Source organism: Calypte anna, chromosome 9 (assembly GCF_003957555.1).
Source record: "Calypte anna isolate BGI_N300 chromosome 9, bCalAnn1_v1.p, whole genome shotgun sequence".
NCBI classification, from domain to species: Eukaryota; Metazoa; Chordata; class Aves; order Apodiformes; family Trochilidae; genus Calypte; species Calypte anna.
Genome location: NC_044255.1, coordinates 20,834,234 through 20,859,584, shown reverse-complemented (window position 1 = coordinate 20,859,584; position 25,351 = coordinate 20,834,234). Strand labels below are relative to the sequence as shown.

General features: G+C 45.2%; 1 protein-coding gene across 4 annotated transcripts in view; it reads right to left on the bottom strand.

Moving 5' to 3' along the window:
* The window catches only part of TNIK (TRAF2 and NCK interacting kinase), a 145,798-nt gene that overhangs the window by 63,299 nt on the left and 57,148 nt on the right, over positions 1-25,351 (bottom strand). For all 4 annotated transcript variants that reach the window (XM_030455884.1, XM_030455886.1, XM_030455885.1 and 1 more), the window contains exons 3-4: positions 6,268-6,324; positions 4,209-4,334 (exon numbers count right to left, since the gene is read on the bottom strand). In XM_030455884.1, the coding sequence (XP_030311744.1) occupies positions 4,209-4,334; positions 6,268-6,324 (183 nt within the window). The remainder of the gene's footprint in view (positions 1-4,208; positions 4,335-6,267; positions 6,325-25,351) is intronic.

Sequence of the window (25,351 nt, the reverse complement as noted above, 5' to 3'; positions counted from 1 at the left end):
AAAACTTCATCTTGTCATTGAGCAACTGTGAAATAAACCTTATAAAAATAGCACAGGATCTGCGTCTGCCTCCCAGGGACATCGGGGATCTCCAAGGAGTGCAGAAGCTGTCAGTGTGCTCCAGAAAGTGAGCACAACCATCCTCCTAGACCTGCAGAAGTGCTTCTCTCAGGTGTGAAACCACATTTTCCAATTAGATTAGCTTGCTACTAGAAGCTACTGCCTCACCAGTCGTGCCTTCCCAGATTCTTCAATGTGAATGTTTAAAGTCTAAGCTTGCATGGCATTTAATGTTCCCCAAGCAAGTGACATCACTTTATTAAAAGCATGGACCAAGAAGAAAAGAGAAACACAAGGGATACTTCTGACCAACAAACATAGTGATTTAAAAGAACCCTATCATAAATAAACTATCATAAAATGCAGAGTACTGCTATAAACCTTCATGTTAAATAAAATACTTGAGCTGACTACACCTTAGTTGGCTTTGACTATGCTCCTATCTTTAATTTTGATATTAACTTTCTCTTCCTAAACTGATAGCTGATAATTTCTTTCTTTATCCCTCTTACATCAGGAAACTGGCTTCAAGATATAAGTGTGAGACTGGCCACTCTGTCCTGGAGGTTTAAGGTAAAAAAGCCAAACCAAACCTAGCAAACCAGAGGGGGAAAGATACATTCCCAAGGGGAATCCTTCCACCTTTTTATATAGTCTATCATAGAATCATTGAATCACAGTATGTAGGGTTGGAAGGGACCTCAAGGATCCAACCCTTCTAACAAGAGCTGCACAGTCCCATAACATCCATAGGGAAATATCCAGCCCCAGGAAAACTCTGGCAGTAGCATCAGGCTCCAGGTCCAGTTGGGCAGAGGCCACTGGGGCAGTGCTGCTAAAAGCAAGGCACCAGTTCTTCAGGAAAAGAAGGAGAGATTGATGATGAGGCTGTCCAACTATCCCTGTTGGCACCTGATGGACACCTGATGTGAAAAAACACCTTTTCCAGAAGGTTTGGTTGGATGGAATGTGAGGAAACCCTGGCAGCATTCTGCTCCTCAGATGGAAGGATGCTACAGAAGTCCCAGCTACAACTCACACAGCACAGCCTCCAAAGAGAAGAGGAGCAGATGATGGCACCAACAGGCCAGGAGTTCTCTCACCCACAGTGTCCTGCTGGATGACAGAGCCCAGGAATGATAAATGCACACTGAAGATGATCAGGTCTTCTGAGAGGACTTAAGGACTTGCTCATCTAGGCAGGGGATGGATGACCATGGTACATGAGGGTTATAGTACCAGAAAGGGAGAACAAGGTAGGTACTGGCATGGTAGCAATACATCAGCACCCTATGGGTGTATTTAGGTTGGAAACCAACAAATAGCTTTCCAGGAGAAAAGAAAAGGGATTGACAGTTCCAGCTGATTTCAGGACAGACCTTAAGTACACTCAGGAAAGGCTTCAGATGGCACTTACACTGAGACAGTCATTACCACTCTTGTTGAAGGATGAAGTCATGATGGGGTAAGACAATAAACTTGAAATGCAGATTGAATTTTTATTAACCCTAATTAAAATTATCATCAAGATGGGCTAAAGGTAGGATCATGTTCTGAAATTTAATTTGCAAGGCCATTTATTGAGGAAGTATTTTTAAATACAGTTCATTTAGCATTTACTTAGCTCTTCATATCAGTGACAGCAAACTTCATAAGAAAGGCAAATTCAAAAGCAGCAGCTGTAAATCTTTTTGTGTCCTGCTGTCTCACAATATTTTTATTTAAAGAGCCTTTGCAGCTTTCAAATCAACCACCACCTTCTGCAGTTTGGGAATGGCCCAAATGGGTCATTCTGCAGTGTGGATAGGGCCTTGAGCAACCTGATGGTGTCTCCACCCATGCAGGGGGGTAGGAACCAGATGACCTTTAAGGTCCTTTGCAACCCAAACCATTCTATGATTCTGGGATTCAGACCCTTGCTGCCCCCAGTTGTGCTCTCCAGACCCCTGATGTGACTCCATTCACCCTGCAGAGATCCAGTGGGCAGAACCCATTGCAACTGTGACAGCCCTGAGACCTCCTAATCCTCATTCCTTCCTCCCCAGAAGTGCCCCAGACTACCTGCTGCTAAGGAGGCACCAGAGGCCATCCCACTGGCTTTCTCCCTGTACACCTCAAGCAGGTGTTCAGCAACCTGCCTGTTAGCAACTTTTCCCCCTTTCATGACAGATGTAGCTCAGGGCTCAGGCAGGGTTGCCATGGCATCCATCCCTCCATCCATCCCTCCATCATTCCATCCCTCCTTCCCTTCCTCCTTCCCTCCCTCCATCATTCCATCCATCCTTCCATCCCTCCCTCCATCAGCAGCCAGCACCACTGACCCCTGGGGACCATGCACCATGCCCTGCCCTGGGTGTTCTCTGCCAACTCCTCTCCACCCCAAACCTTGTGCTGCTGCCCACATGTGCTGAAGCTCCTCCATTTGTGGCTCCAGTGCAGCATCCCCACTGCCCCACGGGTGTATAGGGTGTGTTTGTGGATGTGTTCATGTTTGTGTACCACCCCCATCAAATTCACACTTGCCAAGGAATACCCCATCTCCCACCACCACAAAAAAAACAAAACAAAACAAAACTGAAACAAAAACACAACCAAAAATCTCTCAATACCCCCACACCTGAGTTATCTGCAGCCTGGTAACCCATCCCTTAGATTTGTGCAAGGGGAATTTAATAACTTCAACTCCAAGAAGCAACAGTTAGTGAATAAACTGATCCCTCACTGTCCCCTGGGTCTTTTCTCCATGTTCTGCAGCCTACCTTCTCTTTGCCCCCTTGCACCACTGTCAATATCCCCCTGTCTTGGTTTGAGATGGGCACAATCCCTCCCCAAAGATCTCCAGCATTCCCAGAAAGCCCCAATTTATCCAACCCAAGCCCTACAAAGCTTACTTCCTTTCTTTATTAATACATCAGGCTTGTGATGCACCTCTCCATCACTGTCTGCCAAGATCTGCTCCCTGTGTCCCTCTAATTTCAGGAAAACTCCTGGTTTAGACTTCAGGGATGGAACGGAGGGGCAGCTCAGTAGGACCTGCACATCCCCACAGCAGAAGCCCTGACAATACTTCAGGAGCCTGCTGCTGATCTTAATCTCCCCTGAAAGAGCTTCCCTGTTTTTTTATTTCCGTATCAGCCTCCTGAATGTCGATAAAAAGAATTACTCAGGCACTATCAGAAACCGTTTTATTTCAACAAAGGGCCAATGAAAAATAAACAAGCTTTTATCTGGGAGGCAAGGCTGATAGAGCTTTAATTCAATCAGATCCTGAAACAACAGCTATTTAACACAGGGACACCTGCACACCTCTCCTCCATAAGGAAAGCAGCTTTTGCAAGCATTTATTTTGTTTTTGCACTAGCCCATGAGAAAGCCTCCAAAATTAATGGAATTGGGATTATCTGCTCTGCCTTTCTCAGGGGGGCAAAAGACAAGCAGCACAGCTGGGTGATGAACACCACCTCTTCTTGCATGGCTGGGGGAAAGGTTCTCCTCCTGACTTTGGCCATTTGAAGAGGATAACAGCACCTACAGCATCCTCTGCTGCTTCATGATGAGAAGGATTTGATGAAAGAGCCTCTCAATCCAAGGAATTTTCTACTGAGCTTCTCTTTTTGGACACTCAGGCCAACAGACCTTCCTGCCTCCTTTTGCTGTCCCCTTCCTCTTTTCCTTTGCCTGCTCAGCTCCTGAAATATTAGGCATGGGAAGCAGCAACAAGAGCTGGCAGGACTTGCCCTGCACCACCTGCCCAGCCTCCATCTTCCCAGCAGCACTCCCAGCTCCCTCTCACTGTTTTTGGTTTGGTTTTTTTTTCAGGGTTTGTTGTGGGTTTTTTGCTTTTTTTTTTTTCTTTTGGATGCATTTATTTTCACAGGATGGGAATCATTTGCAATTGAATTGTTGTAACAAAGCTGTTGCTAATGACAATTCAGAATAAAAATGGTTTTGTCATCAATCTGCAAAGATTTTTATGGCAAAAGGCAAAGTACTTTGCAGCACAGGAAGAGCCTTTTCAATGCTGTGACTTCAAAAAAGACGGATGCAAAACAAGGCTTTTTGTGGAATACAGGTGGTGGTAAGGGGACAACATGAGTAAATCATTTGTGTCAAAACCCAGTTATTCCAAAGAAAAGAAAGCAACTTACCCAGAGCTGATCATCCATTCCTGGTGGGTTCTTTTTTATAAAAGCACCATAATATGTAGCAATATTCCGGTGGTGAGAATACTTCTTCAGCATGTTAATTTCTTGTTTGATCTCTTCCTCTTCATCCTGGGATGAGGTGGAAAGAAAAATGGGAGGCACTAAGAGACTGCATTTCCTAGGATCCCATTTCTCTTTGGACATGGGTGAACTTCCATGCACCTCCTGTCTGACTGCCCTTGCTTAAGTTTCCTTGCACCATTTTTTTTTCTACACCTACTTTTTGCAGTGGAGCCCTGTGAGGCTGAGGGCTGGAGATTAATGGGTTAAACACTTGAGCAAAAAGCAGAGGAGACAACACAAGCTTTGCCAGTTCCCCTGGGTATTTCTGCACCCTGTCCTGCTCTCTCAGTTGGTGTCTAAAGGCTGGTGGCATCCTTTCAGAGGACAGGGAGAAGCCACCACAAAGGGTATTCAATGAGGCAGAAAAAGTAGAAGAGGGCAGAAGTTCAGTGAAGGGGTTGTTTTTAGAGGACTGACTTTAAAAAAAATCTGTGCATTATATAATAAAATAAAATAGCTGACACGATTCAATATGGCTAAAAGAAGCTTAGGAGGAAAAGAATTAAATACCCAAATCCATATCCCATGCCAAATATCTGATTTACTACCTTGGATGTTCAGAGATGTGAGACCCTGCTTGGGAAGGTAAAGGTTTAGATCAGAGACATCTACTTAGGGACATGGTTGAAAATATTAGTTACTGGGTGGTTTCAGATTTATAGTACTTTTCTCCAACATCTTTGCTTGGAAGTGATAATATTTTAAAAATACCAAGCTAAGTGTGGATTAAAATTTAAGCCCCTGCTTGGTTTCAGAGTAATACTCTGATTTCTCATCTTAAATTTCTTGCAACCTCAGTGTTGATGCCATAGGAATCTCACTACTATTTAATGGGGTCATGTTTGGTGTGTTGGCCCATTCCCCTAGAGCCTGCTTCCCACGAGATCCAGATAAATGGCACTTTCAGATACTGGAAGTAAACAGAAACAAATCTCATTCACATTTACAAACTTATTTTCATGCATCACTTCACCCATTAGCACAAAAAAACACCCCAAAAAACTAGATGAAGGTGCTGTAGATATGAACCCCCCACCACAACATTTAAGGTATTTCAAAACATCCTCTTGAGGCCAGCTGACTGCATTCAGAGTGAGCCAATTCTGTGTGTTCTGAACTCCTGAAAGCTAATTAAAAACATTAATTCCAAAAATAAGGTGGGTAGATTGGGATCGGCTCCTCAGTTTTGAAATGTGCTATTAAAAAAAAGAAAGACAAACCACACCAAAACACACTCTTACTCACAAATTTGGGTGTTGTTTATGTAGGCAGGAGCTCTGGGAGGTGTAACACTGCACTTAAAAACGTGTATTCAAGAAAAAGCATTTTTGTGTCACTCTCCTAAATGCATCTGTTTAGGTTTTCAGGGATCATAGCAATTCCACTTAGAATGATTTTACCATTTCCCAGTGGCCCCAAGCAAAAAACTTTCTCCTAAATCCAGCTATTCATTTAATAACTTGTAAAATCTTGGTCCTTTCTGACAGAGTTTCAGAAGAGCCATGTTTCTAAGACCAGGGTGGTCCATTTTTTCCTCTTTAGCAGTAGGATGCAGAGGTGTAATTAAAAATTATTCATACCAATAGCTGCACATAGCTTTGGTGAACAAAAGCTTTTGGGTGAAAACCAAGGATTTGGAGTCCCTGAAATACTCCATGAGCCTGTTGCTACAATTATCTTCAGATTTTATTAAAGCCTTCACAAGAGCCACTACTGGAACTGGATGCTGCTTTGTTTCAGCATAAAATTACTCTCCCAAACTCTTCCAGATTTCTTTTCCTCTCACACATTCATTAAACCCAAAACCTCTTAATGGCACATTTCAAATGGAAGCAAAGGGGATTTCCTTCCACCATCCCCCACATGTTATCACACCCCATCATCCCCTTTTCCCCTCTTATCTGTGGTGTAAGGATGCAGGAGGAGGAGGATACATTACCCCGGTGACGTCCATAACCTTAATAGCAGCAAGCTGGCCTGTTTTAACATGACGACCCTGCAAAAAAAAAAAAAGAAGTTTGTTTGTTTGCTTTGCTTGGTGGCAATGTTACCCCTGAAGTGAACAATATCCTTAAGCAATCTCTGTGTTTTGGCAGCATCCATGGTCTGTTTTTTTTTTCCTTCCTTTTTTTAAGAGCATCTTCACAGCAGCCACGATGGGAAAGCCATTCCCTCCCCTTCCTCCTCTCATTAGAATTAATTAGAAGGGGACTTCTGATGCTTTATCTTCCTGGTAAAGAAGTGGAAATAACCTTTTGTGCTCAGCCATGCAAGAGAAAAAAAAACCAAACAACAAAGCACCATCTCAGAGGCTCTCCTGAACAGAGAACATGACTTGGCTGCTGGAGCTGAGATGATGGAGATGTGCTGGGTGGGGGACCCACATGGCATTGCCCCATCCCTGTGTGTCTGATCCCCAGTTCTCAAGGAGCTGGGGACACCACAGGGATGCCAAGCCTGTAGGGCACCATGATGCACCCTGCCCACTGATAGATTTATTTTGCAAAAGCCTGGGCTAGCAGCTTAGAGAGGCTTTTAAAACTGGATTTGCTTCCTGGCTGTGGAGGGGACTCCTTGCTCAGCACTGGCCCAGGCAGGGAATGTGAACCTAGGGGAGAATCCCCTTGACACATACACTTCTCCCCCTTGGTTCACAGCCCCTGAAAACTCAGCAAATCACTGCAATGAACTGCTTGATGTGTGGACTGCATTAATCCTAATGGAAAAAATACCTGCAAGCCATGGGGAGAACTGCAAAAGACTTCAAACTGTTGGTGGGGTCTTAAAACCACTACAACTGCTCTCAAGCAAGTGGGATACTCAATATCACCTCAAACTTGCTCATGCCAACTCATCCCCCTCCCCTCCATTTGAGGGCACACACTCTGCTTTCAAACTGGGAAGAGTCAGAGGAAGAGCTGCTGCTTCTCCAAGAAAGCCAGCAAATGGTGATTCTGATCCTGGCAGGAGAGCTGGGAGACAAAAGGGAAGCATCCCTATTTCCCAGTCATTTCTCACTACAGGAGCAGCCCAAGGCCTCATCATAGGAGATGGAGTGTGGAGGGGACTTGGGGAATGGCAGCAGCATCCTCTCCAAATTTATGACTTCACCAGGAAGCCAATTCACCCACCAGGGCTCCTCACTCATTTATTAACACAATTTATGTGTCCTGAGCAACCACATCTTCTAACAACAGCAAAAAAGAGCTTTATTTTAAAATGTGCAACATAAAAAATAATAGGATGAAAAGCAGCCCAGCAGCTGCTGAAGCATCCCCTGATGTGGCTCTTGGGAAGGAGGGGTGCAGAGCTAAACACCTTGTGTTTAGGCAGCAGGATGTGCAAAAACAAACCCTCCCTTCCTAAATTCACCCTTGTTTGCTTGGCCCAGGAAGCCTCCACATGCACAAACTCTTCAGTGAAAGCCAACAGAATAGGAGGAGGGAATATACTGGGACATGGCCATAGCACAATGCAGCATCCATGAAATGGAGGATAGGGAGATAGGGAGACAAGTTGGGGCATTTCAAGCCATGTATTTGCTAGTTATACCCCCTTCATCTGACACATCACTGCCTCATTCTGTATTTTAAGGAACTGCCCCAGCCTTGCTGCAGCAGTGCTGCTGCCTACTCTGACACGTGGTCAAGGGGAAAGAAGCCCTGTATGTCCACACCATCCTTCTCCCAGGGATCTGCCACCATCCCACAGACCTCCCAAGTATTTACAGAGGTAGGCAAGATCTTAATACTGTGTCTACATTTACCAAAACAAAATAAATTACTCTGAAACCTGTGTTAGGCACGAGGGACACTGAGTTGTGAAAAAATCACAAAGTAGAACCAGTAAGTATTTAGCTCTGGAACTTCTGATCTTTGTTAAGATTTGATTTTCGTATAGTTTGCTTGTAGTGATGGATCGTTGAGCTTCGTTCTAGCTGATTTCCATCTCCCTCCATGGAAACCAGCCACATCCTCATCTACTAACTGTCCCTTTTAATTCAGCATCCCTAGTGCTCAGCATTGACACTTGTTGTGGAACCCTCACAACCAATTTAGGAAAAGAAGTTGATTTCCCCCCTCCTGCAGGCACTCTTGGTTTTGCACCATGGATACAGACAGGTTGGAGAAAGACCCTGAGAACTGAAAGTGATAGCAGCAACACAGCAATCCAAAGCACCAGGCTGGTACAGATTAGAAGCTGTCACAGCACCAAGAAACCCCTTTGATAGCAGGAGCCACCAACCACCTCCAGTGCATTGGCCACTCAGAAGTGGCAAGACAAAAAAAAGCCCCAGAAAGCCCCTCTACACCTCCTGCATGTCCTTCACCCATCAGAACTTGTTGGCATTTTCTTTCAAACCAGCAGCAGAGCAGAGGCTTCTACTACAAAGTCACACAATGACCAAGTCCAGTTTCTATTCCCATGGCCACCTCTGTTCCTCCAGCAGCAAAGATGTGAATCAAAACAGGCAAGACCACAGGAGCTTATGTAGAATTTCAACAGAAATTTTCTGCTTTTTCAAAATTCCTCTTTTTTTGGTGCTGGAAAGGTCATTCTGGAGTTGCTAGAGAGGGTGCAGCTTCCTGGAGGCAAAGCCTTCAGGAGGTTGAGACCCTTCCAGGGCAAGGCAATCACTTCTGAGCCTTCAGACCACAGCACCAGCAACATTTTTGGCAAAAGGAGAGAAAGAAGCTGGAGGGGAGCAGCAATTCATTGCAGCCACCCTTGCTCCCAGCACCCTCCCTTCCTCCTGCCTGCTGAATAATCTCTGCCAACAGCCCTTGGTCATCTGTCTGCCTGCAGAAAAGGAGCTGATCTGCTCCTTAGCAATCTGTAACATTTTGTCTCCTTGTCTTCTTTGTCTCCTGGCATTGTTCGGGGTTTTTTCTGCTTGGTGGTGGTGGGTGAGCTGCTTCCAGCTGCTCATAAATAAGAGTGAGAGATGCAAGAGAACTGGCATCCTCCCAAAGCCTGAGCTGCCACAGCATCCCAGCATCTGAAACCTGGTACCACCAGCCCCATCCTGCCTTGGTGCTCCAGCTCCTGTGTGCCACCACCTTTGCTCTGGACAGAAGCATGGGTTTACCCTCCTCCTCCTCCCCACTCACACAGAGCATTGACTGAACCCACCAGAAACTAAAGAAGAGGGAGAAGGTATTTCCAGGAGCTATTTCCACCACCCTATGTTGGCTCCTCACAGCAAGCACCACGATGTTTGCAGGACCATCACCAGCATCACCTTGAGTACTGCTCCCAGATGCACAAATCTCCTCCATCATCTCTCTGCTCCCTCTCCCAAAGCAGATTTTGCATCTGGCTACACAATACCTTGACTGAACTGCAAGATCTGCTTCCATCTTCTTAAATCCAGCACTGTTATAGATGCTGTGATGGCTATGACAGCATAACACAAATCAGAGCTACTCAAGTGTTTTTCTCCTCTCCAGATCTGCTGTCAAGGTTCACTTGGGTATAAACCCACATTTCAGCCTCAAGATTATTCAAGTGTGAACTTCAAAGCTGCCACAGTTTTTAATTAAACATCCATCTGAGCATAAATTCATGTTCCTAATTACTCTCAAAATGTGGTATCAACTAGCCCTAACTTGATGTCAAGTATTAAGGCTAATTTCTTCAAATGAGGTCAGCTCCACAAGTTTTTTCTTCCAAGATTGTGGTCCCCACAATCCATAAAGTGCAATGGGCCAGCACATGATGGGAACATGGACAAACCCCTTTAAACCTCAGTTGATGCCTTCAGCATTATACTTAATAAGCAAACTCTGGCCTCAGTATCAACTGTACACAAAAACTGCATAGGCAGGCCCAAAATTCCAGTCCACATCTTAAGGACAGAAGGAAGATGATTGATTGTTGCCTTTTAGAATTTTGCTTGCTCAAGCATAGATTTCACCTTTCAGCAAAAACTGCAATTTCTGTACCCAGAAATGTTTCCCACCATATTTACTGAACTTCTGCTATCTGCTCCTATTTGTTCAACAAAAAAACATGACTGCTACAACGAGCAGGACACAACCAGGATTGTCACCCTCTGGAGAAAGGCAGGGCTTCCATTTTCCTCAGCCTGGCAGAGCATCATCTCAAACCTCCCAGCCAAGGCCCTCAGCCTCCAACACCCACCCATGCATCCATAATTCCCCCAAGGAGCCACTTAATGGAGAAACCTTGCTAAAGGTCTGATACTTTTAAGGAAAACACTGGGGATCCAGCCATTTTGCAAAGCCTTCTGTCATGTAACCAGTAAATTTTAAGTAAGTGGGATGAGGGTGGTCTTGAAAGGGACTGCACAACCTTTGACACTGACAGCATTGCTAGGACAGACCCCAATGCCAACCCCTCACAGCTGAGAAAGTGCATGAAGGAATACTCCATTTCACACAGAAATCTAAGTAAATTCAGAAAATTAACAAAAAGTCTCATAAAGTCAGAATATTACCACTAGAAGCCTTCCAACTAATCTTCACCCAACACCTGCCCTTTCCACTGGGCAGCCCCAGCCTCTAAACCACACCATTAGACAGCACGTCCTCAACACCACCAACTCCAGCACACACAGATTCCTCTTCCAACAGAAATTATGTGGGACACCTGAGCTTTTGGTCTACTAGGAGGTGTCCCTGCCCATGAGGGGGGCTGGAACTAGGTGATCTTTAAGGTCTCTTAAACCCAAACCATTCTGTGATTCTACGATTCTGCCCAGTGAGAAATCATGAGTTCATTTTTCTATATTATCAGTTTTGATCTGTGCTCCACCTGTGACAAACTCCTTCCTAATCCCTGCTTCTACAGGAATATCACCAAGGTGTTCACTGAGTGAGTCTCATCTCCTCCATATTCTGTTTCTGCATCCCAGACCTTCTGCAGCAGAGCTCTCCTAGGATGCTTCAAGCAGGTCCAGGTCCTGCCCATCACTTGTTTTACTGAACAAGGCAATTCACAGACTTGGCCTAAGATTTTTAGCATGAAAGCACTTTATCACTAATGCACAAAAAAATTGCATCCAATTTTTCCCAGGAGAGGGAACTTTGCCTTCCAACAGGAGGAAGTAAATTTGCCATCCTGTAGTAAATTAGACCATTTTATAGCACCCGGTGTGATTTGTTCTCAGCTTTTACAGAGTAGAGGCACATTTATGCACTTACTTTCCCATTGAAAATAATCCTGAGGGCGCCAAAAAAAGCCCAACCAAAAAAACCTTCCAACTAGTTTAGGGGCTAAAATACTTACTGATGGAAAAAGAGGCTAATCCTAGTGTGAAAATCCAGCAGTCTTCAGGAGAAGCTGTTTTATACATGATGTACTCTAGCTTTGCACTTGGTTTACACATCTCTTCAAACACATCTGAAATAAATCCTGAGAAGTCTCTGAGAAGGTAATTAAGACGTGATACTCTAAATATCAGGTCTGCAGAAGAAAAAGTGAGTCATGTAACAGGATGGGAAAATGTTTATTCTAAGAAAGGGTACAATATCTGTTTGACTAAAACAGAGAGATCACGGGCCAAAACCTTATTGTTCCTGCTCACACTTAACTCCAGCTTCTGACAGAAGAATTTCAAGCCAGTGGGGATTTGGGAACAGGGACTCATCCCCATCTTGCTGCCTTTAGCCAAGCACTGCAGCAAAACTTCTGTCCTGTGAAATGGGAGCTTGTGCTGACTTTTTTGAGGGACACAGTGTGAACCCCCCAGCAGCTTGTTTCTCTCCATCAGCAGCCATTTCTACATCTCCATCATCTCTCAGTTTCACAACCAGCTTTGCAAAAGCTTCAGAGAAACCCCACTGCCCCAAGGCTCTGAAGAACACGACTAACTTGATGGGGTCAAGTCCCACTTGGGACAAACTCCATCTGCTTATGGGGCTCCTTAAAATACCTCAACACTCTGCAAACCCCATCCTCCCATCTACATGGCATGCCTGACACTCCAATGATTTGACACCAGAACTGGAAAATGTCTGAAAAAGGTAAAAAGGTGCATCCAATCACTTAACATCTCATTTGCTGAACAGGTAAAGTTTTCAGAGTTGCTTCTCTGTCCTGTTGTGCTCTCCAGCTCACTCGAGCATGGCTTTCTCTCTGGCCAACCTGCTGCCACCCCTTGGGCTGCTTTTGGAGAGCAGGAGACTTCCACTGAGGACAAAACCCAACTTTACTCATAGCCAATCCTCCCTTATCTTTTCCACCATTTTAAGCTGCAAAAACCTGGAAAACATTCGAAAAACTCAACCAGAAACAAATATAAATAGATTTTTTTCTATTTTTATGTCCTCAGATGACTGTTTTTATCAATATTTCAGTTCTAATTGAATAACCAAAGCTTCCTCTTGGAAAGACATCAATCCTCTCCCAACACAGACATCTCTAATTGCAGCAGGCCAAGCTAATGCTCTGTGTTGACCAGAAAAAGCCAACCTTTGAACTGAAATATTTCTAATCCTCTGTATCAATCCACGCTCTGATGGGGGCCGTGAGGCTTGGAGAGCTGCAATTCCATTACTGCAGCTCCACAATAGTTCTGACATTAAGTAAAGAAGGCAGGATTATTAGATTAACAGGCTAAATTGTTAAATTAGCATACTATTCATCTCCAGAAATAACAGGGGCTGTAGCACATAGGTAAGCAAGACTCTTCACTTATATTCCCTTATAAAAATGGAAACACACCCCAGAGACCAATGTTTGCACTTGTGCCACCCCTTATCCCACCTGGAGTTCAAAAGGAGGTTGGAGATACCAACCCCCTTCCATCTCAGGATTTCCCTCTTCCATGGATAAAACCATGGGTGTAAGAAGGCTGAAATAAGCATCAGAGATCCCAAATCTTTCCAGAAGTTTTCACAGACAGTTCCTCAAGATCTGGCTCTTCTAATTCCCACCCAAGAAACAGGAAACCTTGTGGGGATAACCAGATTTCAAGATGTTTTTGCATCTAGCAGGACTTTCCCAGGACATGGAAACCAACACTGCTTTCCTAAAAGGGGGGTCAAGGCTTAAACAAGAACAGGTTGAGGCTGGAAGATGAGTGGACTGAGTATAACACCATGGGGCAGGCAGAGACAGAGCTCAACAACAGACAGCAAATACACCAGAAGTGGGTTTAATAAGCAGCCTATAGAAACCTGAGGCACCAAATGACTCAGGAGAGATGTTCCTGACAAAGAATAATGCATAAAATACAAACAATCACTGACAAAGAGAGCATGAGGAAAATATTCCTAGAGCTGGTCCCACACTGAAGGCAGTCGGATGCACAGGAGCACCAGCAGGATGGAGTAGGCAAGGGATGCCTGGTTATCAGGGCACCCCTTGCAACTTTCCCAGGCCATCCACAAGCTTTGCTCTTTACTCCAGCAACTCCAGCACATGCAGATCCAACACAGCAGCTCCCAGAGCAATCCCCACAGAGCTCTGTCCTGGGGAGCATCCCATGTCCTGCAGCCCCCAAGGGCACAGAGAGCAGCAGTGGGTCCCTGGAGTTGCTCTGTCCTCTCCATCCTCCCTTGCCCTGGCTCCTCTGCTTCACTGCAAATGCATATTTTTTCAGCTAAAAGAAGGCAGTACAGTGTGTTCCCAGTAACATTAGTTCCTGACAGCCATGTTATTACCACCCTTTAACACCCCCACTGTGCTTCTGTTTCACATCACTGCCTGTTCGATGCTGCAGTGTTCATAACTAAAATTAAATCTCCTTTTAGGAGACCCACAAGGCCCCTTTCACACAGGCCACATCTCCAACAGCAGCAGGAGGTTGTTCCTTCCAGTGGTAAGCACCAAGGGAACAGTGCTGCCCACGTGTGCCAGGACTCCCCCTCCTCTAAAGGGAGACACTTGACTCTCAAAGGTGTCCCAAGAAAGATGCCCCAAATCAGTAACTGCCTTAATAAATGCATCCGAATTAAAAAAAAAAGACCCAATCACTACACGTGCTGATGGGAAATGTGGTTTCTTGAAACACCTCTTCATTGCCATCTGCTTGACTTCAGTTCTGGTTTTGTAGTAGCAATATCCAATTTTGGAAGTGGAATGGAAAGTGCAAGGTGGTTGTTCAACCAACAAGCAGAGGGGAGAACAACCTCCTGTGATCCTGAGTGCTCAGCATCCCCTGGGGCAGCAGGGACAGAGGGCACAGGAGGTAGGAGCCAGGTAACACAGAGCTATCTGCTGCCTAAAGCTGAATGAGAGATTTTATTTTTTGTCCCTCTGGAAGGAAAACTGATGAAGAATGAAAGCCCAAATCTTTTCTTGGTGATTTCCAGACCTTTTAATCCATAAAATTTAACTCTATGGCTGACTATGGCTTGTCTTGAAGGACTTGCACTGCATGTCACTGAGTTGCCAACAGCATGAAATGACCACGGATGTGTCTACAAGAACTACCCAAGCTAAGTGAGCAGCCCAGCCTGCTTTCCCAGCCCAAGTGTCCTGCTCCCTCTGTTCCTCTGTATAGGTACAGGGAAGAATTTCTTTGATCTCAGCTCACAGCATGGTATAGCTACACATCCTGCCCCAAACCCCTCCTCCCATGGCCCTGCAAATCTCTGTAGATGTGATGAGCCAGGATGAGTTCCTGGATATTTGGGGTATTTTCAAATTTGATAAACAGGTACATCAGCAGTGGTGAGCAAGGCAGGTAAGCAGGATTCTCCCCTGTTCCAGCTCACCTCCCCCATATCCCTCAGCTTGCAGAAAGGAGCCTGAACACAAACCTGCTAATTTCTTCTGTGCACCCAAAATCCAGGAGAAATTTGGGCTGAATTGCTGAGGTCCAGTCCCATTAATGGCAATGGCTGAACCTACACAGAAGGAGCCAGGACAATTCTCTTCAGTCCCTTGAACCAATATTTAGGCAACACAACCTTAAAACCCTTCCACTGCCTCACTCCTTGAGATTTTCCAGTCCTTCTAACTCTTGGATCAGTTCAGGTCTAACCACCCTGATTGCTGACTGGCACCTCAATCAATTCATACATTCAGGCTTCATACACCCATCACTTGTAAGCCAGGCTGGAAGCCCCCCTCTCAAAAGTGCTAGAAAATACCAAGAGCAAGCTGATAAAGGTTTCATAGGGCTTAGGTTAAAATGCCACAGCTACCCAAAGCTTTCACATATACCTCTTGGGGTGACCTAGGTCTTAGTGTTAGGAAAACACATGTGACAGTGACATAAGTAACTCCACACCTACTGTTCTGAAGTGCTCCCCTAAGCCCAGTGACTTTGTAACTCAAGCTACTGCCAACCTCATGTAGCACATTTCCATCTGTGTCAGCTCAAATATCAATTTCAGACCTCACACACTTGAAGGCAGATGGGCATCACACTCTCTTTTATCCAGAGATGCCTCCAGGGTTTTTGTCTGCCCTGAGCAGCCTTGACAACTCACTGTCCATCCTGCCCTGCTCCAAGTCACTTACTGTCAGCAGTCAATAAACACTTTGCAGTGCCTGTGTTCTACTGATTTAAAAGACCCAGCCATGCCTAAAGCAATCCTCTGGGATACCCACACCAACGGGGCTGCCTGCATCAGGACTTCCAAGGTTTTCTCTGCTTTAAGTGACTCAGGTACAGGCTAGCAAAGTTTTAGAACTGCTTATTGGGAAAAAAGGAGCCCAAGAAATGGCATGCAGGCCCTTTATCCTTGTATTTACTTGAGGTATGGCACACATGCACTCACTGCTTTGTCTGGAATAAAGGTGGGATTTGCTGCTGCTGGACAGCCCCACTGTGGCTCATCTTCTAAGCCAGCCTTGCATGTTAGGATCAACAAGACTTCATGAGTAGATTAAGCTGCACTGCTTTTAGAGTTTCTCACTTTTCAAACCTTCCCTCTTGAGTAGGGACCAGGCAAAGCTCTTTTCTGTGAGAAATAAGATGGCCAGATTGCTGCCTGCCTTGCCCCCCAGACCTGCTCTTGGGTGGCAGAGGACCCTTTTCCCAGCACAGCCAGTGCTCAGTGATCCTCAATTCTCTGCAAAATGGAGAAACCAGGGTGCAAGGGCTCCTCTAGGAAAGGATGGAGCCCTAGCAAACCTCCCAAAGCAAAAATAAAACCCCAAATCCCTCAGCCCCACACCCCATCCATCCTCGCTGCAGGCAGCAAAGCTGAGGCAGGAGCTTTAGCCAGCGATTTGAGAGCAGGGAGGAGAGGAGGAGGACTTGGGATTAGCAGGGGAAGGTTAAGCTGGTAGCAGGGACTGCACAGGAACAATAAAGCTCAGGAAGAAGCGGGGGGAGGCCAGAAAGGACTAAGTGTCCCTGCTACTTTTGGCACTGGAGGGACCAGCCCAGCACCGGCTCCGCACATCGCTATTTGGTAATTAAGGGACCGCAGCCCCTGCCCGATGCGTGGTTATCAACTCAGGAGGGCTATCAAGCCATTAAGGCTCCTATTTACAGGGAAATAACACGTACAGACACAAATCGATGGTGCACAGTTTAAGGGCACTGTCTGAATGCTGTGGATTTCACTGGCTGTTATTTGCAAAGTGAAACAAAAGCAGACACAAAAAAAATATTAAAAAAAAAACACTCTCAAAGCAGCCCAAAAAGCTGCCTGCTGGCAGGGTGACTGCAGGAACGTGGGCAGCTCCGGGGCTGCCCGCAGGGATAACACATATGGGCAGAGGGGGTGATGGCCTTTTATTCCACTGGATCAAGATCTTAGTGGCAATCTGAAAGGCTCGGCGTGAAACCTCATCCACACTTAATCCAAACCTCACACGGGCTGCGGGGATGTCAGCAAGAACCCAAGGCCAGGTGCTGCATGGGATCACGCCATGGACCTGTAATTTCAGCTGGACTAAAAGGTAGAAAACAGTAAGAGACTGCTTTACAGGCATCCCTCTGGACTGGCTGTTCCCTGCCACTATCTAAAGGCAGCTCAGGCCACCCACTCACCCCATTCCCTACTGCCAGGCCAACATGCCACCCCTTCAGATCTCTTAACCCTTTCCCAGCAGGATCAATGCTGGCTGAAGCACTTAAAGCAGCCAATATATCACAGGCAGATTCATATTAAAAATTCAAGAGCTTTCCCAGCAGCCAGAGCTGGCTGGCAGGACAAACCTGCAGTTGTTTAGTGCTGCTCGGTATTCAGGCTCTGGGCATCTGTAACAGAGCAGGAAAAGGTGAGATGTAAAAGGCCACCACTGCAGAGGAGTGGGGGAAGACCTCCCTGATTTTTTGTCAGGGATAAAAAAAAAACAAACAAAAAACCCCCCAAACCAAACAACCTTGCCAACTTATCCATTCCTTCCAACCCTCACAGCTGGGGGTAAGTTTTGATACAACTGGCAGGAGGTATAAATTCCCTTCCTACTAGAGCCCTGAGTAGGTTAATGTTGATTTTTAAGCACACTGTGAAGTCTTAAACTCCAAGGAAGGAGGGAAAGTGCAGCCAGTGATACTCGGTGTGGGAGAATTTCCTGGGCAGAGGGTCCAAGGCCGTGCTGAGCAGCTGGGTGCTATTCCTGGATCCCCACCAACTGCTCTCAACCTTGGGCAAGAGACCCAGCTCTTCACCTCTCAACTTTGCCCCCCTAAAGGGTAAAATAACACTGTAGCCACCCCATAAAGATGATGCAATGCTTGATGCTACACTGCAAAAAGCATCCAAAAGCTTGTCTAGATATGGAAGCATCCTCACACAGTTTTACTCTGCATTAGGGCTCTAATTTGCACCCTCAAACAACAGCCCTCTGTAAGCCCTCTTAATTTTTTTTTTCCTATAGCAGGCTTTTGCTCTCCCAGCAGCCTTACAACAAAAAAATGAGCACCATTTCTTTATGTCTGTAAGTCAAGGGCTCCTACACGGTGTTTCCACAAGGTTGCTTCAGAAGAGCACTGGAAATTGTAATTAAAAGCTGATCTTCTTTATGAAAGTGACTCAGGCTCCAGCCACCTGTGGCAGCCTCTTCATGTGCCCTGAAACAATGGTCCTGTCCCTCCTGAAAAAAAACTTATGTTGATGATAAATGAAAGTCATCCTCATAGTCTTGTCTTAAATGCTGATGAGGGAAGAGTGTTTTAAAAGCCCTCTCAAATCCTGCCTCAACAAACCCATCATTAACACCCAGTGTTGTGATTTCATGTAAATGTATCCCAGTTTAGGTTAAAATTAAGTCAAGAAGAGGAAGAGAAAAACACCCAATGGACCTTGGTCTCCTGTGGAACTCCTGGATTGCCTCAAAACACCTGGAGAAAACCTAAGTTCTCTTTTCCCCCTGCAAGCTTAGTGAACAGGTCAAAACCAGCTGTCCTTCCAAAGAGCACAGGCATTCTGTTTTCATGCACAGTTTTATACAAACAGGATTAACCACCCATTACTCTTCTGCTCTCAGCTTCCAGCCACTCAAAATGCAAATGCTGACTTTGGGCACATAAAGGAAAATCTTTTGGTGTGCAGCAAACCTGGGTTAAGAGGCTGCAGATTTGGCAAATCACTATTAACCAACTGGCTGAATAAATTACATTTCCAGGAGATGGGCTGGGTGCTCATGTGCCACCTTGAAACGCTCCACCAGGCTGGGGACAAGTGCCAGGAGAGCTGGGGCAGGAGGATGCTGAGCCCCCTCACTCAGGTTGAGAGGAAGGAAAACAGAAGTGAAACAAAGCAGGAGGCAGGAAGAGCAGTCATTTCTTCCCCTCCTCCCCCAAACCTGTTATTTACAGTCAAGTAGAAAACCAAATGTCCCTAAAAATACAAATTGGAGCTTCCTGAGGCATTGTCTGACAGCTGCTTGTCTACAGCTTCCAAAGCCCTGTGAGACCTTGCTGCCTTCTCACTACCTTCCTCCTCTCTCCCCTTTATTTGCACTCCTTCATTCCATCCTCCCTTTCTCTGCTTTTCCCTGTTTTCTCTTCCACTGTAAAGATGGTGAGATACCCATCTGATACCAGGGCTCCACCTGGTAAGGTATCAATCTGATAAGGATGCTGGAAGACTTGGGACAAAGCCACTTATCCCATGTTTTTTTCTCAAGAAGAGTGCATGGACAGGCCTGCTGGAAAGATTTCTCCTTTCCCCCACTGATACTTCTCCAATTGTGGCACCTGGGCACGACATAAATTAAAATTAAAAGCACGAGAATAAAGCAAAGTAATTAAAAAATGCAACCCTACATCTGATGCAGTTAATGAGAAATGAAGAAACTGCAATTCCAAAGCTGTAAAATTATACCATCCTGTAGAATAATATACACAAGTTTAAGGAAAAGGATAAAAGAGGGCTGAGAGCATTTTCTCTTCATGCCTTTACTTCTGTAGGACCAATCCACACTACCATACCAATATTAAGCAATTCCACCTTGTCTTACATATAGAAATATGAAGATTCACATTCCTGAGGTAACTCATTTCTTCCTGCAGACTTAAGGTTCTCTCTTTTTTTTTTTTTTAATGAACAAAAACACACAAGGAAAAAAAAAAGAAAAAGAAAAAAAAGTTAATTGAGCATTGCTGCCATCTCCTAAGCCAGATCATTATGTGTACATGGGTACTGTCATCCAAAGTCTCAATTTTTCCTTCTTTTCTAAGACCCAGAGTTTCAGACTGAAAACTGAATTCTAGCAAGAATTACAATCACTCCAGGACTTCTGTAACATACAGAGGAAGATCTCATCCCACTCTTCAACCTCCTAACTTGTTTCTTAGTCCCTTTGGCAGGCCAGAGTCTCCACAGCCTTGAATCACATTTCTACTGGAGGCTCTTGTGATGTTCCTTGGGGTAAGGGCTCCCAAAAGACAGATCAAGACCCCACATGGTCCAACTCGGACAGACCCGGGAGGTTTATCTTGGAGGGTCTTCTGCTCAGAGGGTGTTAGCCCTTCTCAGGTAGAGCTGGGGGAAGTAGGGCTCACAAACAAATCATCTTCCACTCCTACTGATGTCCACATTGTGGTGCTCCCAGAGAAATGGCTTTGCTTTCACAGGAGCAAAACCACCTCCTGCACACCCCCAAACCAGTGAGGTTTACCCTGGTGCTTAAGTACTTGATTTCCAAGGCACAGCCTGATTTTTTTCTGGGTCCAGACCACATTTGGAAAGCTGGTGCTTAAACAAAACTCCCCAAGACATCACCTTTAAGCTTCATTTCCCTTACCTATGGTGTTACCAAACCCCAGCACACCAAGGGAAGTGCCACTTCACAGCTGCCAGACCATGCTTCCCACACGTGTTCTTTACCTCCCCAAGCAAAAGAAACAACCCAAAATCATCAGTGCATGGCTTGGACTGAAAAGACACCATCCCTCCACCATTTTTTGCAGCTTTCTTGGCAAGAAACCCAGAGATTTGACTGATGTGGGTGCATGCATGCCTGCCTGCTTGTGAGCTGGAACTCTATTAGGTAGCTTCAGAGCCATCAAAGATGATTATTTTCTACCAGCTTCAAGGAAACAGGCAGCTGGGTGGCAAAGGATGCTGGATGCAGCCATTCCCAAGGCTTATCTCCAACAGATTTTAATCCTTTTGGCCCCTTTTCCCAGTCAATTATAGCAGCCTCTATGTTGCCAGAAAAGTAATGGCAGGAAGAGACTATAGGTATAAACAGATATAATAGAATCCTAATTTAATTAGGGAAGTACTCAATCAACCAAGAGACATAAATACAAAGGAAACCAGGTTTATTGGTTCTGGTACTTGCAGAAATGCCTATTTGGTTCCTGACTACTGGGGGATGGAAAAAAAATATATATCAGTAATCTTAACAGCACAGTCCTGGTTTGCTTTTTCAGAAAAACTTAGAACAAACCCAATTGAAACTCAAGAGCTTTTAAGAACACAACACTCAAGATGGGCAAGTAACTGAGCTCATGATAGGAGAAGCCTGGTTCTGGTTTAATTCTGGTTAAAAAATATAAATTTGGGGGGCCAACCCCACAGGAAGAACTTTTCATCCCTGCCTCTTGGGTCAGAGATTTACATCTCAGTGACACCAACATCCCACTTTGCCCCATCTAAGAGGAAAGTCAGGACCACTGGATCTCACATCACACACCAACAAACTTGGAGGAGAAGGGGAAGCCACCAACTCCCCATGGCAGCACTGAGCCCATCTGCAGAAAGTTCCATCATCTCCCCCAAATAACAAACCTCTCACGTTTTCCCCTTTCCACGTTTAAGACAAATGTGGCAGCTTTTCCTGGAGGGCTCATAAAAATGCCACCCCATGCTTCTTTGGGGTCCGCAGGTTCAGAACCAGCTTAGCACAACAGCAGGTGTATTTAACATTCATGCTTTAATACCTGGATAAAGGTTTTGCTGAAATGGTAATAGCACAAAGTGACTAACGAGAGGCTGGGGAACTATTTGGAGATTAACTGATTTTGTGTGATGAAAGGGCAGGCTGTAATTTTAGGATTAGAAATCCACATTTTGGATGTCAAAACCTTGCATGAGAACAGGGCCAGGAGCTCACATGGGAGGACGATGCTCTAATCCATCCATGAGGAACTGGCAGGGCAAGTGGAGAATGAGCCATCCATGCCAAAAAACTCTAAAAAATTTACAATAAATCTGCTAAAAGCACCACTGGCTGTGTTCTCCAGTAAAATGGTCCCTTACTGACTGGGCTGACATGCTTCACCATGCAGACTCCCACCACTTCTGCTGGGATTCTCCAGCTACAGCCACAAGATTTGGGTGCCTATCCAGCAACATGGCAGGGTCCACCAAATGAGTCCAAGAGGAGTCCTCCCCTGGCCAACCATCCTCACCTTCTTCAGCCTCCAGGTCCTGCTGACAGATAGCAGTGAGAAGTGCTCCCCCAAAATTAAATCATTAAATACCAAATAGAGAAAAAAACTGCATAAGTGGAAGCCATGTGATGAGGCTGTCTGAGCATCCCATTCGGGCACTGATTTGGTGAAACTGAGACCATGCAACCCCACTGCTCTTCTTCCCTCCCTGCCTTAGTTTAAAGGAGATACATAACCAGCCCCAAAGGAGTGTGACCTTGCTGATATCCCAGGAAATTCCAGCTTCAGTGTGCCCCTTGGGTCTACCCAGACAGCATATGGAGGAACCCTTTGTTGGTGAAGTACTCAGAGCCTTGCAGAGATGCATCTCCACCAGCTCATCCTTCTCCAGACTCCTAGAAAAACCTGTGGTTGGTTTCCTGTTAACCCAGTGAAGTTGCAGAGCTTTGTATGCACCCACTATGCATACAAAGACATTTTAACCACCCATCTATGGATAGATATATATATATATATCTAACAGAAACAAAATGCTGAATCAGCACAGCACATCCTACCTGCTTTCCTTCCTGCTAGCATGGCTGCTGGCTCATCAGGTTAACCCCCAGCAGGGTCAGGGGTGAAGTTTGAGAAAACCATGACTATTTAAGCAGAAAAAATGCTCCTCTTGATGCCTGCAGTATCCAGGGCACTGTCTGAAGGTAAGTTAAACACAGTGTTTATCATATCAGGCCCTTGCTGCTTTATGTTTTGAGGGGGTTTTTTAGCTTCCAATTGGAGGGAATGTTGCAGGCTCATAAAAAGGAAAAACAAACTCACTGTAAGGTGGATATAATTTACCAACGTATTTGTCATCTAATTTGGTTCATTTTTTCCTCCTCCCTTCCTATTTTCCCCCAGTTTTATGTCTCTCTCCCCACCTCCGCCACTTCAGGCTACTTAAAATTTACAAAATTTGAAACAAATAAAGGCAGACTGAAAACACAGCAAGTCTTCAGTGCTGCAGAGGTTAAAAATAGGCTTTAAACCAGCTAATGGCAGCATCAGCATAAAAGAAAGGACACCCTGACAGCTCTAATTATTACATTCTCTTGTTTTGCACTTCTGAAGAGCAGCAATTAAATCTCTGCTTGGGCTTATAAGGAAAAAGTAAAGTGCCCTGCACCTGCACAAGGGATTCTGTTCCTTGGGAGGATTTCAGCTCCCCAAAGCACATTATCCAGGGCAGAACAAAGCCCAGCCTCCCAACCCCACAACCAAGGATTTTGCAGCCCCTTCACAGGGAAGAAAATAATGGCAACCCCTCCTCTCCTCCGTTGCTAGACAGATTTATTTAAGAGAAAGTTCACCATTTCTGGACAAAACAGTTGCAGGCTACGTACATGTGCAACGCCTGAAACTGCCATATGGTGACAGAAATATTTTTATTCATAATCTTTTTTATTGCAGTAGCCTCTGGGGACTTGAACTAGGTCACTTTCCCATCAAGGCTTGCTACAAGCTGTTAAATAAGTAGTGCAGGCAGGGTCATTTAAGCATCTTTTTTATAGAAGAGTGAGTCTGTTCATTAAAAAGGTAAAGAAAACCAAGCCCCAGAGTTTATGAACCTTATTTTCTGCCACTAATAAATATAAATTCTTTGATGTTCAATAATCTGTTTGAGTTTAGTATTTGAAAGTGTCCCCTCAGCAGCATCGAGGGCCCCTTGTTCATTCTGATTACCTGTCCTTGGGAAATCAGCTATGTCAAATAAAACTGGAAACCTCTGTGACTTGGGGACAGAGAAGAGTCTCACTGTAGGCATGCAAGCTGGAGTTAGCAGCTCCATTTCTTTAGGAAATCCAGCTAAAAAGCATATCAGCACTTTCATGCTCAATTTCAAACTGGCACCAAGCAAAGATGGCTGAAAAAGCCAGAACAAAACCACCCACCAAACACAAGAAAATTAAAAGCCAATCAAAACATTCTGAAGACTCATTTCTTGAAAAAAAAAATTAAATCCTGAAGCCTTTCACTGAAAATATTCTGACTATTTCACTCTGAATGCACAGGCAGGGTGCTGTGGGGAGCCAGGTGACACATCCCACCAGGGTGGCACTGAGGGGTTCTGGGTTTTCCCTGCACACACTCAATTCCCCACCCTTCCTTCCAAAGAACTGTGTGAAAACCAAGTCAAGCCTCTCCATGGAAAACAAACTTTTAATCTGCATAAAAGCACATTTTTTATTTTTAATTTTTTTTTTTTTCCTAATGCAAACCATGACCCAAAGCATCTGAGCAGCCCCTATCAGTGACGAAGGGAAGGCTTGGTATGCACAGGAAGGGCAGGCACCAGCTGGGACGCCAGGAGAAGAAAGGCACAGTGTTTCCATAAAGCCAGTGGGAAAAAAAAAAATAAAAAAATGTAGCTGGGAACATTTTTCTGGCAGCAAACATTTGCTTGTGGAAGTGAAGCACTGATAGCCAAGGAGAAAGCTCAGCTCGCTGAGCCAGCTCTCCCCCTCCCTGGGACACCTGCAAGTTGTCATTTGCAGGAGCAGCCGGATGGGGACATAAATAAGGCTGCCCACGCTCCATCCCCAAGCCCAAGCAACCACTAAAGCCTTCCAGGCACTCTTGGCAGGTTCCACATCAACCACTGACCCAAGGGGCTCAGATCTCCTTATGGAGGTAGATAAAGCCCACTCATCCTGCAGAGAGATGGACCAGGCTTTTCCACCCCAACTGCATCACCACCCGGGGATGCAGATTTAGATCTTGCCTAAAGTGCTCAGCAGTCAGCTTCAAATATTTGCCTCCTCTTTTTCCAGACTGAGGAAAGGAGTGAGCATGCCCTAAAGCTCAGGCAACTTCTCCAACTCTGCTGGTTGTTCTCTTAGAAGACATCACCTCCTGCTACAAGCCTGACTTTTCTTCTGTCCCTACAACAAACAGGACCTTCTACATGCTTTGCTTAGTATGTATGGAAAAAGTTTTACATAGAAAAGCTACAATCAGACATTTAAAATTTACTCCTAATTTCACGGGTCCTGAAAACCTTTAATGTAATTTATCAAGTGGGGGGAAAAAAAAAAAAAGTTGCCTCTATTAAGCTCCCTGAAGCTCCCTGTGCAATACAAAACTGTATTCCTCCTCAGATCCCTCTTGCTGTCTTTAACACTGAGCAGAAGGTTGTGGGAGCATCCCTGTAAGGTACTAAACCACACCAATAATGTCATAGAAGACAACACAAGGGTTTGCTGGGCTCTGGACACAGAGGGGCAGGCAGCAAAGCTCTGTGCCCAGGCAGCTCCCACCACTCCAT